Source organism: Orycteropus afer, unplaced genomic scaffold (genome assembly GCF_000298275.1).
Source record: "Orycteropus afer afer isolate SDZICR_OR568_19922 unplaced genomic scaffold, OryAfe1.0 scaffold00233, whole genome shotgun sequence".
Lineage (NCBI taxonomy): Eukaryota > Metazoa > Chordata > Mammalia > Tubulidentata > Orycteropodidae > Orycteropus > Orycteropus afer.
The window spans coordinates 4257112-4274136 of NW_006921820.1; the positions used below are offsets into that span (position 1 = coordinate 4257112).

At 50.0% G+C, this 17025-nt stretch overlaps 1 protein-coding gene across 1 annotated transcript in view; it reads right to left on the reverse strand.

Moving 5' to 3' along the window:
* LOXL1 (lysyl oxidase like 1) overlaps window positions 1–17025 on the reverse strand; it is a 29315-nt gene that overhangs the window by 4160 nt on the left and 8130 nt on the right. Inside the window, exons 2-5 of the mRNA XM_007948982.1 lie at window positions 7278–7386; window positions 4132–4269; window positions 3148–3304; window positions 2461–2556 (exon numbers count right to left, since the gene is read on the reverse strand). Of these exons, the coding sequence (XP_007947173.1) occupies window positions 2461–2556; window positions 3148–3304; window positions 4132–4269; window positions 7278–7386 (500 nt within the window). The remainder of the gene's footprint in view (window positions 1–2460; window positions 2557–3147; window positions 3305–4131; window positions 4270–7277; window positions 7387–17025) is intronic.

The following is a 17025-nucleotide window of genomic DNA, read 5'->3' on the forward strand; positions in this document are numbered from 1 at the left end:
GTAGGTGCCTTAAGTCATCCTCACTTTCAGCAAGCAAAGTTGTATCGTCTGCATATCTCAGGTTGTTAATGATTCTTCCTCCAATCCTGATACCACGTTGCCCATTTGCCTTAGTTACTCTCCATTCAAGGGCAAGTTTCAGAGGCTCTTCTGACATCCATTTTGGTCTTTTCTTCCTTTCCTATCTTTTTAATGACCCCTTGCTTTCTTCATGGATGATGTTCTTAATGTCATACATGGGATAGAGATGTACAACAAGAGAGACATGGAGAGATGCAGAGAGACAGAGAGAGGAAAGAAGAGACAGTATGTAGTAAAAATATCATCAGGGCATCCTCACTGAAGAGCTGAGGCTTCCACAGAGCCAAATCCTGTGCCGGGGGGCCTGCCCTGGGCACTCAGGATCAGAGAGGGTGGCTACTGTCCTAGAGGACAGTTGTGAGTGAGGGACCGAGCAGAGATTCAATGCCTTGCTTGCCCAACTCTGAGATTACCACCAGTTCACCAGGAACCTCATCTGTACAGCCCATTGAGGGCCTGTCCAATGCTAGATGGCATGTTCTCCCTTGGAACCCAGAGCATCCCTGACACTCATTGAAATGATGGGCCCAAGCTCTGCCTGTGAATTTTATCTGAAAGGAGCTATTAGAACATGTAATGGGTTAGATGGTATCCCTCAAAATTCATGTCTACTCAGAACTTCAAAATGTGATCTTAACTGGAAAGAGGGTTTGTGCAGATATAATTAGTTCAGGATCTTAAGATGAAATCATCCTGTATTTAGGGTGAACACTTATAAGAAAAGGAGAGGACACAGACAGATACCTAGAGAAGAAGGCCATCTGAAGAAATAGGGAGAGCCTGATGTGTCTACAAGCCAAGGAATGTCACAGATTGCTGGCCACCACCAGAAGATAAGAGAGGAGAATGGGATAGTTTCTCCCTCAGAACCTCCAGAGGGAACCAACACTACTGACACCTTAATTTTAGACTTCTAGCCTCCTAAACTGTGAGGAATAAATTTCTGTTGTTTTAAGCCACCCAATTTGTGGTAGTTTGTTACAGCCTAGGAAAGTACTAGAGGACACTAGGAGACCTTTTAAATGTTGGCCTAGTTGTAGTGTGGCCTCAATGGGCTAGCAACCAGTGCTATTTGCAGAACATTTAAGAATAGTTGCAATTACATTATACCCACTCCTCACTTATCCACAGGTTAGGTTCCAAAGACCAGGTCGTTATGTGAAAATCGACATTATGTGAAAATGGAGGATGACCACATCAGATCACAAAATGGAGGATGACTACATTGTTACATAACTTCCAAACTACTGAGAATCATGGCCGAGCCAAGGGGACACATAACCTTAACCATCACAGACAGAATTACTATCACCTTGTACCTTGGCATTCATTCTGCCAGACGTACATCATTAATGTACAAAACATTCAGATAGTAGATTTTTTTTTACTACTGTCCTAAATGCAAAATGTCAGATAACGAACAGTCGGTAAGTGAGGAGTGTTTTTTAAGTCCCGTATATTAATGACTTAGTTTATAGTCCCAGTGTCTAGAATTCAGAGGGCCTTCATACATGTTTGAGGGCTAGGTGAATACACCTGACAACCCCAGGCCCTGATGAAGCCAGGTAGAGGTTACATGAGTCTGTGGAGAAGGGCTCAGGATGAGCTGCACAGTTGATTCCTGGTCCTTGCAAATCCTTGTTTTGAATGTAATGCAGCCTCCCAGCAGCCTGTGTTTTATGCCCATCTTCCCTGCGCTTTCTGTCCTGAACTTCTGGTATGTGGAGTGGGTCCAAGGAAACTGGTAGAACGATCACCACTTTCATTTCACACCTGCACTGAGGAGGCTGCGATGTGGCTTTCCCAGATGAGGCATGATGACTGGCACCTGCACAGACTTGGGCTAGGTTGGGCTGTGTGTCCTAAACATGCTTTTCTACCTATTCCCCAACCAAGTGAAGGCAGTGTCCTGAGCATAAACTGGAGCAAAAGGGATGCAGACTAGATGGACTCTTGGCCACAGAAGTCTTCAGCTTTATAAGTGTCACTGTGAAGAACTAAGGGTTCCCCTCAGAGGAGGGTCATGATCTCTCCCAGATGGCAAACCCTGTCTTGTCTGGAGACAGGGGGATGGACCACATGGACTTTGCAAGTCCTCCCTTGCAATCTGTTCCCCTATCATTTAGGGTCTCCACCTCCTCTACCATCAACAACTTGGGCCAAAAGTTCCTTGGTGCCTTTATGGAAAGAGAGGCTTTGCCTGCCTGAGGTGAAGACCTTCACTTAGGAAGGGTAACCCTTGTGCTGCCCAAGCATAGCACCTCTGTTCGGCAGCTGGAATGAGGAAACTTGCCCAGAATTTGAAGCATATTTCAGAATTGGGGGGCCATTGAGCACGTCCGTCTGGTTGAAGGAATTGCCCCAGCCCAGGGGACCCACCTTGAGGATGTAATTCCCAGGCTGCACATCAGTTATGTCAATCCACTGGCAGTCGATGTCCGCATTGTAGGTGTCATAGCAGCCTGGGCTCAGGCCCTGGGAAAAGGCACAGAAGGTGAGGCTGGAGTACTGCTTATCCCCAAGAGCTGCCCCATGCCCATGCTTCCCATTCTGCATCCTCCTTCCTCTGCACCAGTGTAGCCTGTGGGTCCTGCCACCTTCCTAGGCCCACTGGATGGATGGATGGGGGAGAAGAGAGAAAAAGAGATGGGAGGGATAAAATGAAGGAGAGAAGGATGCTTGGGATAGATGGATAGAGAATGGATAAGGAGAGATAGGATAGATGGACAGACATTTTATGGATGGATGGACTGATAGAAAGACAGATTTGGGTGGATAAGTGGGCAGATAGAACATCATGCCATCCAGACTTTGTTAGAAAGTTCTTTTTTTCCATAACAGGGCAGGATGCATAGGAAGGGCCTAAGTAGAAGAGGACAATCCTGCCAGGGCCCTGTGATGTCATGAGGGCTGGTGAGAGGACCTTCACTCGACCAGAATGGACAGGAACCTTGGTAGTAGTAGCCTGTCTTCAGCTGGGCTCAGGCCAGGCATTGCTCTCCTCCCCCAAGTCTGGGCTTAACTCCCACTGCTCCTGTGCCCCTTGCTCCACATCTGTAGCCCAACCTGGGTATGAGAAGTGCACGCGTAACGCTTGAGGTTGCCGAAGTCACAGGTGCTGTCCTCCAGGCAGAAGCTGGCCTTGTGACCTTCAGCTACCTTCTTGCCCGTGGCTGCATCCAGTAGGTCATAGTGGCTGAACTCATCCATGCTGTGGTAATGTCTGGGGCAGCGGAGGAGGAGGAGAGAGACGTGGGCCCAGTCACCATGGGCCTCTCATACTGTCCCACCCTGAGATGGGCCTAAGTGGCCCTGCTGTGACACAGCCTCCCGACCCACCTGGACTCTTCTGTCTACTGTATCCCACAGGGTGGCACTTCTGTGCTCCCTACCTAGCCAGGCCACCCTAGGAGAACTCTTCTTCAGGTCTCCTCACTTCCTTTTTGGGTTCCCTACCTATACTGAGGGAGCTCTGGTAGCATAGTGGCTAAGACACTTGCCTGCTAACCAGACGGCTGGCGGTTCAAACCCACCAGCCACTCCTCGGAAGGAAGGTTGGGCAATCCTACTTCCATAGTGATACTGCCTCGGAAACCCAAGGAGGGGTCGCTATGAGTCGGGGCCGACTCGACGGCAAACAACAACAACAACAACAACAAACCTATACTGAGGCTGGCACAGGACCAGGCAGTGTTTCATTCTGTTGTACATAGGGTCGCTGTGAGTCAGAGCCGACTCAATGGCACCTAACAACAACAGCAACAACAACCTGTGCTGGCCTTCCTTGGGCAATGTCCTATATTCCAGACATTTCCCTCCCCTATCAAAACAGATCCACCCATGTCCCATTTTCCAGCCCAGTGTTTTTAGAAGATTTCTCTCAGAAACTCCTGCACTGGTGATGTGCCCTTGGCAGAGAACACCTCACTGGAGTCTTCAAACAGCATCTGCATTTCCTGGAGCTCTAACTGGGGAAAGAAGCAGGTATCAAGGCCTTCCACCCAGAGGAAGAGTGGGAAGGAGGCTGGCTGCCCCCTTACCCCTACTCACTGGTGGCAACTGTGCCACTCCCAGGTGTGCCGAGGCCGGTTAGGGAGGAAGTCCGCTGTGCCCTGGTTCTTGACACGCTGGGGGAAGCGTAGCAGTACCCGCACATCATAGTCAGTGGCCTCAGGGGCATAGGCTGTGCTGTAGGAACAGGTGGGGAGATGAGTGAGTAACATTAGGATGTAGAATGGGTTGCATCAGCCCTCACCCTTAGACTCTTGGCCTTTGATCCTGCCCCCAAATCAAGTCTCATATCTGACCCCTCCACTGTGGTTGAGGGGTCTCTCCATCAGATCTCTCCCCATTTCTCTTGATCCCCAGTGGTCTGGCCAACCCCTCCTTTTTGACCTCCACCATGGAGTCTTCCTAAAGCAGGTGGACCTGGGGTGACCCTCTGGGGGCCCCTGATACCTGCAAGTGACTCTCACTAGGGACAGCCCCTTTGAGGTGGGGAGTAGACATATGAAAGTCTTTGGAGAGCTTTTTAAAAATAGCCCTATCCTGGAGAGTCTGATAAATCTTCCCTCCTGTAGACAGAACCCTATTTATGACTAATGTATGTCATATCTTGAGTATGTGGGCATACAAATCAGTCATGAGCTCCTCCATGTCAAAGCCTCTTCACTTCCTGGTCCCCACATGTCCTGGGCTCCAGCTTTACACATGGGCCCTCAAATAGGCTTGGCTCTTTTCCTGATCTATACTTCTGCCCATGCAGGTTGCTCTACCTGGAACTCCAAAACTCACTCAACCTCCTAGACCCAATTCAGGTCACCCTCCTCCAGGAAGTATACCCTGATTGTCCCCTTTATGGGATTTTTGATTGCTTGGGAGGTCCAACTGTGCTGCCTTCAGCACACCCTAACACCACATATGCCCTGCACTTGGCTGAATGGAACTGGGCTGCCTTTCCTTAACACTGTGTGCTCAGGGCCAGCAACCTGTGCTTTTCCACTCAGGGAGCATGGGTCTGGGGCAGACTGCCTACTTACATTCACTTGCTGACCTCAAATGTCCAAATGGGATGTGTGTTGTAAGAAGGGGTGAAGGGAAGAAATGGGAATGAGGAGAAACAGAGAGGGGACACATACACATGGGTGTGCCAACAGGGGGGCTAGACGAAGCCTCAAGCCTCCTCTCTGGCTCAGAAGCACTTCCCTGACACTCATTAAGGTCTGGGTCCTAAGGCCAGAGGAAGGAGGTGGCCAGCCATGGGGATTAGCCTGCTCTCTGAAAGGATGTCTGGACAACAGGCGGCTCAGACTTCTGTCTGCCAGAATGAAAGGCCCTCAGCCTTGTCTGGGGGAGGCCTGGAATCTGTCTGTGTCTGGTTGGAACAAAACATCCTCCTTCCCTCTGTTCATTTAAATCCTACCCTTCTGTTCAACTAAGCACACCGTGGGAAACCATCCGGATCTAGGTTCTAGGCCCAGCTTTGCCACAAACTCGTGGTGAGACTTGGAGCACGTCCCTTTCCTTCTCTGGGTTCTGTGAGCAGTGTGCAAACTGGCATCCATTCATTGACCACATTTTAGATGATCTTGGAGGGCCTTCCTGCTTCAGGGCTCCAGTTCTGTGGGTTTTCTAAGTCTGCAGTCCTGTGCCCAACCTCCTCGAATGCCTCAGCCCTCGTCTACCTCCCCCTCCTCTCACATCCCAGACCCAGCCTGTGAGCCCCTCATTTTGGCTCTTATATCACTCCACGTTGTTCGGTTTTGTCATCAGGGCATGACTGAGGAGCGACTCTCTCCAGCCAGACCAGGAGATCCCCCAGGGTAGAGCCTAGACTTCCTCCTCCTCATCCCATCTAGAGGGTCATGTCAGGGCACAAAGGATGTTCCACGAAAATGTAGTGATAGTTTGGCTTTGTCTCAAGCTCCTCAAAACTGGATAGGCTGCCATTGAGGCTGTAAGCTCCTCATTGCTGGAAGAATTATAGGCAGGAACATTATGCTCTCTTGCCAACGACAACTGAGATAAGACCTGAGCGGGCAGGTAGACTGAATGCTTCTCAAAGTTGCCAGTTTGTGAGGAGAGAAGAAACTTGCACCAGAATATAAATCAACTCCATCACTAATCACACTCTTCAGTTTAACTGATTTTTTTTTTTTTCCTTTTTAAAGCAAGACTTTTTCAATGAAGGAACCAGTGAGTTGAGTTACTCTCTGGTGCAAGTTCCTTATCTTGCTACACACAGGTAATGAACAGACTGTGATAAGCTCACTCAGAGTGGCTTTGGACTAGAGATTCTATAAATGAGAAAATGCTGGGATTCTAAAGAGCTTCCCAGATACTGAAAAATAAAAGTAAACAGATCGTGGATGTCACAAAAAAAGAAGTAATTAAGAAAAATAGGTGCTTTCCACCTAAAGAGTTATCAACAAAAGAAGGATGCAAATGTCCTCTTTAACCACCTCTTTTAGCACAGGGAGATGTCCCCAAAGCACATACATTTGAGCAGAAATAGTAACTGCTAATAAATTTAGAAGCAAGCTCTACAGGAGGCAGAATCACAAATAATGGAGAGTAGGCTGTGTTTAATCTCTGGATTTGTGTAAACTGGTCTCCTTCTCCTCTGGTGCAGCATATAACTAGGCCTCTTTGTCACTTATGCCTACTGCCCCTGCTGTGACCTAGGCAAAGATAGCCTGGGCCAGCCTGGGCCAAAGCCACAACTGTTCTCTGTGGAAATACCTCCATAATCTTGCCCTCTATCCTGAAAGCTCGTCCATCCTACAGGACTTCTCTGGGTCCTTATGTAAGTACTAGATACCTAGGCTCCTCATGAGCAACCTTCTTGTTAGGGATCTGTGATCTGAAAGGTTCCAACTCCCTCTACCACTCCTGTTTCCTCTTCCTGTAAATGGGAGTGATACACCTTTATGGCTGGTATGAAGATTAAATATCATAGCAAAAATAAAATTCCTTGCATAGTGACATATACAGAAAGTGCTCTATAACTGCTCATTCCCTTCCTGACTCCCTTGAGACAGGCAAGGATCATAGATGATGGGGTCAAGGTCTTGAGAGCCTCAGGCATTTGGCCAAGGTCATATAGCTTGTGAGCATCCTGGCTGACATGAGCATTGGTTCTGGGTGACTCTTGGGGGTCTGTCTCAATGCTCTATGCTTCATCCTCAGTCCCTTACCTGGCCAGACACTTCTCCTCCGCAGCACAGCGCAGGGAATACAGGTGGGCTCTCTGGACATATGTGGACGCTTGCACGTAGTTTGGGTCTGGGACCAAGTCAGGGAGGCCTGGAGTGAGGAGTGGGAGAGAGGGAAGAAGAACATGGCATTGGAAGGGGTTAGACTGGCCAATGCTAATGCCCAGGCCATCTCCCAACTCCCAATGTCTTTTGCCATTCTTCTTCTATGCAGGCTGTCACCATCTCTAGAAAGCCCAGCCCCACCCTGAACCCAGTGCGTAATTTGGACCATTCCCTTTGGGCACTCACTACTGGGGTCAGGTGTGGCTGGATGACATCAGACCTTCCCCAGTGATGGGGAAGTCACTGAGACCTCCTGGAAGAGCTGGGACAGGAGCAAGATCTAGGAGACTGGGCAGACTTTAGAGAGCCAGAGTGAGGACGGGTTATTTTCAGCAGGGGGAATAGCATGAACAATGGCCTGGAGGTAGGACTGAGTGAACCAAGTTCCTGACAGACATTCCCCTCCCTGTCCTTTATTCCCCAGCCTCTGACCACCAGCCAGAGATGCTCTCTGTTCCTCTCACCCCTGGCAGGTTCATGAACCACTAAGAGAGTCCTGGGTTCTGTCCCAGGATAGCCTGGGATGGGCTGCAGAAGGCTCATGGACAGAGCCAGGTGAATTTTGGTTGGCAAAAGTTGGAGTGGGCAGGAAGGGAGGGGCTGGAAGGAAAATACTTCCCTAAGCAGGCTGCTGACAGCGCAGGATCCTCAGCTGGGCACCCAGCCCCACCGACTGTGTCAGGGCTCCTCTCTTCTTGGCATGGACCTTCCTCCACACTTTCTGCCATTGGCCCCCTAAACCTGACACCCTTTCCCCCATCTTCATCATCTGCCCCTGACCTGAGGGAGGCCTGGCCAAGTTAAGTGCCCTAGGAAGGTCTGGAGACTGTTGCAGCCCTTGTGGACATTTATTCCCTGGGCTATGTCAGAGCTGGGGGTCTGTCCACCCTGTCTCCCATACCACTATCCACAAAAGAGTTGGTCCAAGTAATTAGGAATAAGCAGGAACCAAACTCAGGTGTCCAGACCCATTCCTGCACTGGAATAGAGGCACACTGGTCTTAACATTGGGAGTGATGGGGCATAGTGGCCCAGCAGGTGGGCAGGGGAGACTCCAGAGTCCTGACTCCATCCCAGCTCAGCCACTGACTTGAAAGGGGACAGGGTTTCCCTTCTCAGGCCTCAAGGATTCTGGTAGATAAATGACAGGGTAGGTTGTAAGTTCCTCTTAACTTTTTCCAAGTGCTCTGCTTTTGGGAGGCAGAGGGGAGGGCAAGCAATGGGGTGGGGTTTGGGGGGGGTTTGAGTCATTTGCATACTCTTCCAACCCCCTCCTTTAGCCCCCTCCCCTTGCTGCCAAAACCATCTTGTCAGTATTAAGTTCAGAGATAAGGCAGAGGAAGTGAACTCTGTTGTTGAAGGCTTTGATGGAGGCATCTCCCTGCACCTCCAGCTGGCCCCTCATGCCACATACCTTGAGCCCCCAGACTCCATCCTTGTTTCCCCTGGGGCCTGGGCCTCACTTGGGGGCCTAGTCCAGGCAGCCAGCATGATCTCACCTACTTGGAATGAAGTGGCAGCTTGGAGTACAGGGTGGGTGAGGATGAGGTGGTTCCTGGCTGATGGGGGCTGCCTTGGCAAGCTTAGGCCCTATTACCCAAACCCCCAGGAATGCCTGCAGTCATTTCCCAGGGGGCCCTCAGGCCCTCAAAGAAAGAGGCCACCTTGGTGCCAAGCTGGGAGTTAGTTCTCACCCTCAGTCCTGGGCAGCCTCTGGGGAGGGGTGAGGAAGAGGGACACATCCCATTTACCATTATCAAAGTGACTTTTTCTCAGCAACATGCTGAGGGAAGGGTCAGCTGGGCCTGAAACCTCCTGGGACCCAGCATTCAGCACCAGACAGCCTGTCTCCCCTCCTAGGCCCGGTTTCAATAAACACTGCACAGATGGCTCCACAAGCTTTTCTGGCCCAACCCTGCCTCTCTAGGCCATTCCATGAGCTGGCTGTACAGTTCAGGGAAGTTGGAAGAGCCAGAAGAGTAAGAGGCCAGGGATTCTCAGGGCCATGAGGGCCTGTGCTTCTGGCCTCTGACTGAGCCATGAGCCTGCTTATAGAGTGAACTCTGACCCTGCTCACACACTGAGCCCAAACTCTGGTCACACATTAAATCCTGACCTTGGTCACACACTGAGCCCTGACTCTGCTCATACACAGAGCCCAAACTCTGGTCACATACTGAGCCCTGACCCTGTCACACACTGAACCCTGTTCCTGGTTACACACTGAGCTTAAACTCTGGTCACACACTGGGCTATAACTTGGCTACATACTGGGCTCTGATCCTAGCTCTACACTGAGGCCCGGTACCTATCAAGAACTCTGAGCCTCAGATTCACTGCTGCTTGTCCACAGATGATGGGCTAAAGCTCTGTACTTGAAAAAAAAAAAAAAATTAAAAGGAGTTGCTTTGACATCACCCTTTGGGTTTTTTGTAAGCACCAATGGCCAATGCTGGGGAGGGAGAGGCTTTTGGCATTTGAATAGTACCCCACGTGGGGAGTCAGAAGAGAGACTGACAGCCTGGGGCAGCTGGGCATGGTCTGAGACCTGTACCCGGTCATGCACGATCCATTTCTCCTTTTATAGTTGACAAATTTCAGGACCAGGTGAGTGACCTCTGCCTCTATCAGGCAAACTGCTCTAAAGATTAGTGGCTTGATACATGACTGTTCTAATCACCCACATGTGTGCTCCATGCCCTGTTCCCCCCAAGATACTAGGATATCCCATGCCTTTGGAGGTGCTGGAGGAAATAGGGGCTCAGAGAGGGCAATGAATTTGCCCAAGGCCACACAGTGAGTTGGGGCAGCCTCAGGAGGAGATCCTAGGTCCTGACTTCCTTCCAAGACTCCTCCTATTATTCTTCTTTTGATAAAAATCAGCTTTTTTTGAGGTATAACCTATACACAAATTCATAGATTTTAGGGGTACGGCTTGTTAAGTTTGGACAAACGCATATACTCATTTAACTACTACCACAATCAAGCTACAGATTGTTTCTATCACCCCAGAAAGTTCTCTCCCAGCCCTTCCCAGTCAATCTCACTTCCTCCTTTCACTATCCCAGGCAGCCAGTGATCTGCTTTTTAATCACCAGGGGTTAGCTTTGCCTCTTCTGAAACTTCATATAAATGGAATCACTCCTGCTATAATTCCATTATTTTCTTTGTTCCATCATCTCTGTCCATCACCAGGGCCTCCTGTGACCCCCTAACCACCTCCACCCCAACACCCTCCCTGCTGTGTTCTGTGCCTGTCATGCCCTTATTGGTCCGGGAGGCAGCAGCTCTGGAAAGCTGCTGGAAAAGAGGGCCGCCCTGGGAGTTCAGGCCAGGCTTGGGATCCCCTGCTGAGGTCCCAGGGCACAGCGGCCCCCTCCTTGGGCTGGTATGTTTTTCCAGGAAGGAATATTCTCCCAGCCTGCTCTCCCAGGGGGCATTCCTCCAGGCCTGCAGAATTGGGTTCTTGCCTCCTTCATCACTGTCATCAGGCTTGGGTGTGGAGGGGAGAGGTTGTATGATATTGGGAGGGAGATGAGGGAAGGCTTCAGTTGGGGCTTGTGGGGTGTAAGGGCAGGGGTGTCATTTTGCTGTTTTTGGCTTGTGGGGTGGCCAATGTTGGTTGAAGTCCAGACTAGTGTGATCACCCCCATCTGAAGTGTGCATTTTAAAGAAAGATCCTGGAGAGAAGGTAATGATGACTCCAAAGGTAGAGGAACAATGAGGGGATTTCAGCCATCAGTCACAAAGAGATGTCATTTGAGGAGGGGCTGAATTTCCTTTCCAGTATACAGAGATTCATCCAGCCCTTGGGCCTACAACTAGAAACTCTGTAAAGGAGGTTCCAATGAAAACTTCTTCCAGATCCTCCCCATTTTCAGAAAAGCAGAGAACTGAATTCAACACAATCCTCACTTCAAGCCAATTACCCATTATCATTGGTCTATATGAGACTCCCCTCTTGACTTATTTCAAACAATTTTACCTTGATCCTCACTCCTGACCCCCAGACATGTCCTTGAACATTTGTGTATCTGTATGAAGTAGGCAGTGCATCTGGTAGCGTAGTGCCTAAGGCACTTGACTGCTAACCAGAAGGCTGGCAGTTCAAACCCACCAGCTACTCCTCGGAAGGAAGGTTAGGCAATCTACTTCCGTAGTGATACTGTCTTGGAAACCCAAGGAGGGGTCGCCATGAGTCGGGGCTGACTTGACAGCACATAACAACAACAACATGTGTTTTTAGGGAGTCCCTAGTACACAGATGGTTAAGCACTCAGCTGCTAACCGAAATGTTGGAGGTCTGAGTCCACCCAGAGGCCCCTCAGAAGAAAGGCCTGGTGATCTCCTTCTAAAAAATCCCATGGAACCTGTTCTACTCTGACACACATGGGTCCCCATGAAATGGAATCAACTTGACAGCAATGGTCTTTTTGTGGAAGTGTTTTTAAATATAGAAATATTGCCATATAAATCTTGTTCTTTTTTTTTTTTTTAAGTCGATGTAATTGTTGAAGATATATTTATTTCATTGTTCATCATGGCTAACTAGGATTCCACAGTTCACATTGGCCATGTCCAGTCTACCCAGACTGCTGGCAATGGACCCTGGGTGGTCTCCAACTCCCTGCTCCATACACATGCTGGAATGAACCCCTTGTGCATGTCCCCTTGTGTACTTGAGTGAGAATATACACATCTAGTTCCCTCCCTAATCACTGGGGCCCCTCCAATCTTACTCAGCTTCTCCTAAGCCTCCAGTTCTACTAGAAAGGGGTAGGATGAAGGATGGGTCTGACCATCCAAAGGCTAGGTGGTTGGTCTTGCCCAGGGTACTCAGGGAGAGGCCCTGGCCACCATTAGCATCCTGCCTTCTGTTCCCAGGAAGTAGATAGGAACCTGGTCTACTATGTTGTAGATCTTTGTGACCCCTGGTAAGTCTGACCCCCCTCTGGGCCTCAGTATCTTCATTTATTCAGTCTAATTTCACCCCACTCATAACCTGGAGCCCTGTCCCAGCCCCCTGGTACATGCCCCAGGAGGGACATGCTGACCATGGGGATCGTGCACATAGGGGTTCAGGCTGCAGTGCCCCTAGGCACTGAGTCATTCCTGGCTGCTTTTCTGGGGAGGGGCTGGGTCCAAGAACATTGGGTCCCAAGGCCACTCCACAAGCAGCCATTGATCTGGGGGAGCCCCCTTTGGCCTTGGATGGCCATTTCAGGCCCTCCAGGACAGTGAAAACACACTCCTGAGTGGAAAGGACCAGGGCTCTGCATTCCTACTCTGGCCTGAAGGCTGCCCTGCAGGGGATCCAGGGCCTGAGCAGGAAACCATCCTCACTGACTCTTGGGGTCCAATGTGCTCAGGACAAGCCTACCCTGTCCTCCTGCCCCAGGCTGGGCTGGAGCTGAGAATGGCTCACAGGCCAGATCACAGGAACCCTGGGTCAGCATCTGTCGTCCTCTTCCTGGTAGGACCTCGCTGGCACTTCCTTATGGTTAAGACTTCAGCAGTCCAGTTTGCCATCTTGTCCACCCTCCCTGTTGTGTAGGTCCCTCCCCTTTCCGAGGCTCACTTTCCCCATCTGGATGATAGGGGAGCTGGATAAACTGTTCTCTGAGCACAGGTTTGATGGAGCAATAAATAATTATAGAGATTAAAACACTTTTTCAGAGCTATTTAGTCCATTTCCCAGCCTTGGGCAAGAGCCTGAGCCCTCTTACAACCTTTTCAGATACTACATCAGCAGTCAGGAAAATCTCCCATCAGCTGACCTAAATCCTTCCTGCTTCATTAGAAATCTGTTCCCGCCTGCTCAGCGGGTGTTGGAGGAGGCTGCTCAGGGAGGAGGGCCCTGTGGTTACATTCCTGCCTCTTGCCCACAACATCACCTGTTTCCCTCTTGGCTTCCCCTTTCCTGTGGGCTCAATAAATCTTGTCTCCTTTAAAATCTTTCCTCCCAAGCCGCCTGCTCACGAGAAGCAGATGATGGAAAATGGAATGCAAAATAGCCCTAATCTCTGGCGTCCAGGGCTGGAGAATAAACATAGGCCAGCAGGCATTGGTCAATGTGTTGTGAAGTATGTGCTGAGAGGGATGTTTTGGCTAGCAAAGCCAGACTCCAGAGGAGCCCCCAGGTGAGGAGAAAGCGGAAAGTACTTCAGAGTGCTGCCTGGAATAAGCACCGGCCACAGAGGGCCTCTGGGGCTGAGCTGGCAGCACCTACCTCCCCACTCGATCATCATCTAATAATCAGGACATTAGATTGTCAGGGCCGCCCCAGGGGTGCCACACCTAGTTTGGTGAGTAGGCAGGCAAAGGGGCCTACAGAATCCGCTTTGTTCCATCATGAAGGTGTGATCCTAGCCCAGACCAATGAGCTACAGTGGCTGTAAAACTGCTTCCAGAACCTTGAGTTATCTACAGAATGAAGCTCAGCCTTCCCATGGTGGCAGCTAAGGCCTTTTGTGGTCTGCCCTTAACTTGTCTTTCTAGATGTCTTCACTCTAAGAGTCATTGGCAATTCCCCAACACACTCCCACCTTTTCTACCCCTGGTCTCTGACTCTGATACTCTTGTCCTAGAATCCCTTCACACATACACACACACACACACACACACTCAAAAGACAGTCTTTAGGTTCCAAAGTCCATCTTTCAGTCCTGATCATCCCTCCCCCATGGCCCTGGGCCCATCTTGCAGCTCATGTCTGAGACAGTCCAATGGTAGTGACTGCCTCCCTCCTCATGTCTGGGCTGCAGGGCAGGGCTCAGAGAGGGATCCCATGAGCATTTGTTCAATAGAGCAAACCGCCCAGGAAGCTGGCTGGGCTATCTTTGGGGAGGTCAGCTACCTTCTTTCAGCAAGTTTTCTGTCACTACCCCACACTTCCTACAGTGTGAATTCAGCCCCAGTCCCTTCTCAAAGGCCCTGCTTAGCGCCCCTAACACTCATCTCCGGAAGCCTGCCTTGATGCTCCAGCCCCCTGGGACTCCTTTCCTGCCCCTCTCAAATCCTTCACAATGACCTGAAATTTTTATCTTTCTCACAAAATCCACTCTGCCCACAGTCTTTTCATTTCAGCTGATGGCAACTTCATCCTTTCATCTGCACATGCCATAGACCTTTGTGTCATCCCTGACCCCTCTCTTTCTCTCACACTTCACATCCAATCCATCAGGAAATCCCATTAGCTCAGTCTCCAAGATCTATCCTGAGTCTGACTTACCACCCTATCTCTTTGTAACAGCCTTCCCACGGTCTCCCTGGCTGCCTCCCCACTGCCCCTTCCTACCACAGCAACCAGAGGGTCCTGTTTAAATGGTAGTCACTGCTCAGCTCAAACCCTACAGTGACTCCCCAGTGCACCACCTGGGCCCTGTGACCTCTGTGACCTGCTCTTTTATTACTCCCTCTCTTACCCCTACTTTGTGCCAACCACACAGGAACATACTTGAAAATGCCAGGCATTTCCTGCCCCAGGACCTCTGCACCAGCCATTCTCTGCCTGGGCTGCTCTTCCCACAGATAGCTGCATGGCTCACTCATTTATCTCCTTCAAGTCTTTGCTCAAATGAGGCCCACTTTTTAAAATGACCCCCTTTTTAAAAATTGCAACCTCCCTTCTGCCCATGCTCCTGATTCCCCTTATCTTTCTCTTTTTTTCCTTCTGTTATTTGCTTATTTATAATGTTCATGGGTTACACATAAAAAGATAAGACCCACAAGGTCAAGGATTTTGACTTCTTTTCATTAACAAATACCCAGCTCCAGAACAGTGCCCAGAACACAGTAAGGCAGCCACTCAATAAATATTTGGTGGATCGATGAATTTGCTCCTGAGATGCAAGAGCCCCTCGGTCCAGGGGTGGGTGCCCCTGCCTGCCACACAGTTTCTGGCCCAGGTCTGGGTACAGAGCAGGTGCCTGTTGCTGAAGAAGTGGGAAAGATGGAAGTAGGCTTGGACCACTTTGCATCCCAGATGAGGGCAGGGACCAGTCTGGGGGCCCTGAATTCCCCATGCACAGCTCAAGGCTGATACCTGTACCTGAGCACGCCTGCACCTCACCAAGGGTCTGGTGTCATCTGTCTGGGTGAGCACAGGCTTTATTGTCAAGCAGAACCTGGAATGGATTCCAAAAGTCCTTTTTTTTGAAAAAGGATTATCTTTAGGGTTGGAAAAGAGCCCTGGTAGTGCAGTGGTTAAAGCATTCAGCTGCTAACCAAAAGGCTGGCGATTCGAACCTGGCAGCCACTCTGTGGGAAAAAGATGAGGCAGTCTGCTTCCACAAAGATTTACAGTCTTGGAAATCCTGTGGGGCAGTCTTACTCTATGCTGAGTTGGAATCAACTTGAAGGCAGTGGGTTATGGTTGGAAAACCCCACTGGCAGGGGAAGGATGGATTGCCTCCTGAAATTTGGGTGAAAGGGCCTCTCAAGCTTTACCTTCCCCACTTGAGTCCCTTCCTACTCTGGCGTTCTCCCCGTGATACTGAATTTTCAGGTGATAGTGAAATGCCTGTTTTCTGGGGTGCCCACAAGCAAGAGAAAAGGGATCCAGGCCCAATCTCACCCGGTAATCCTGAACCCAGACAAAGAGGCCTTCTTGCTCCAGCTGCCTGTGGCAAAGAGGCCTTAGGTCAGAACCTGGGGAAGGGACAAGCCAGAGCCTCCCCTCCCAGGCTCTGAAGCCCAGAGAGCTCCTCCACAGGAATGCCGAGCACAGGAATTGGAAGCAGGTGTGGGCTGCTGGGCGGGCCGCCACTGTCTCTCCTCTTCTCTTCCTTCTTCTCCTGCCCATTCTAGCCACTGCCCTGGGGAGTTTTCCATTTGTTCTTGGCATGGACAGCAGGTGGGGTGGACGGACTCTGGCTGGGAGCAGCTGGGGAGGGGCACTCCTTCTGAGACCAGAGGACATGGAGGTGGGTGCCCCTGGGGTCAGGAAAGAGGGGGAAGAGGGGCTGGGCTGGCTAGGCCTGGTGCTGGTAAGACCCTAATGACTCTGTGCCCAGTACCCTCTCTACCTCAAAGGACTCACAAAATATATTTGCATAAAATTGAATATACATTAGATAATGTTACTTAGGTTAAGTAATATACATGAAATTTTATCAGGGAAAGCAAAAAAAAAAAAAGACACTCAAGCTGGATATAAAATATTGGTTTTATATTGGTTTTTCAGGGAGCTTAGATCTGAGAGAAAAAATGAGACCGGTGACACAGAATGTAAAGCACCCTTCCCTGAGGGGCAGGAGCAGGGAGAGGTTGAGGCAGTCCCAAGAAGCAGACATCTAGCTTAGCCCAAACTTGGCCATTCATTAACTGGGAGACCTTGGGTGAGTTACTTGACTTCTCACCCAAGTTACTTGACTTCTACTTGCCTTAGCTTACTCATCTCTAAAATGGGGAATATAATTCTGTCTATCTCACAAGGTTGTTGAGGGGATTAAATGAGAAAATAGGAATGAAATGCTTGACATAGTATCTGGTTGTTGTTGTTGTTGTTATGTGCTGTCCAGTAGGACCCAACTCATAGCGACCCTTCCTTGGGTTGCCGAGGCAGTATCACTATGGAAGTAGATTGCCCAACCTTCCTTCTGAGGAGTGGCTGGTGGGTTTGAAC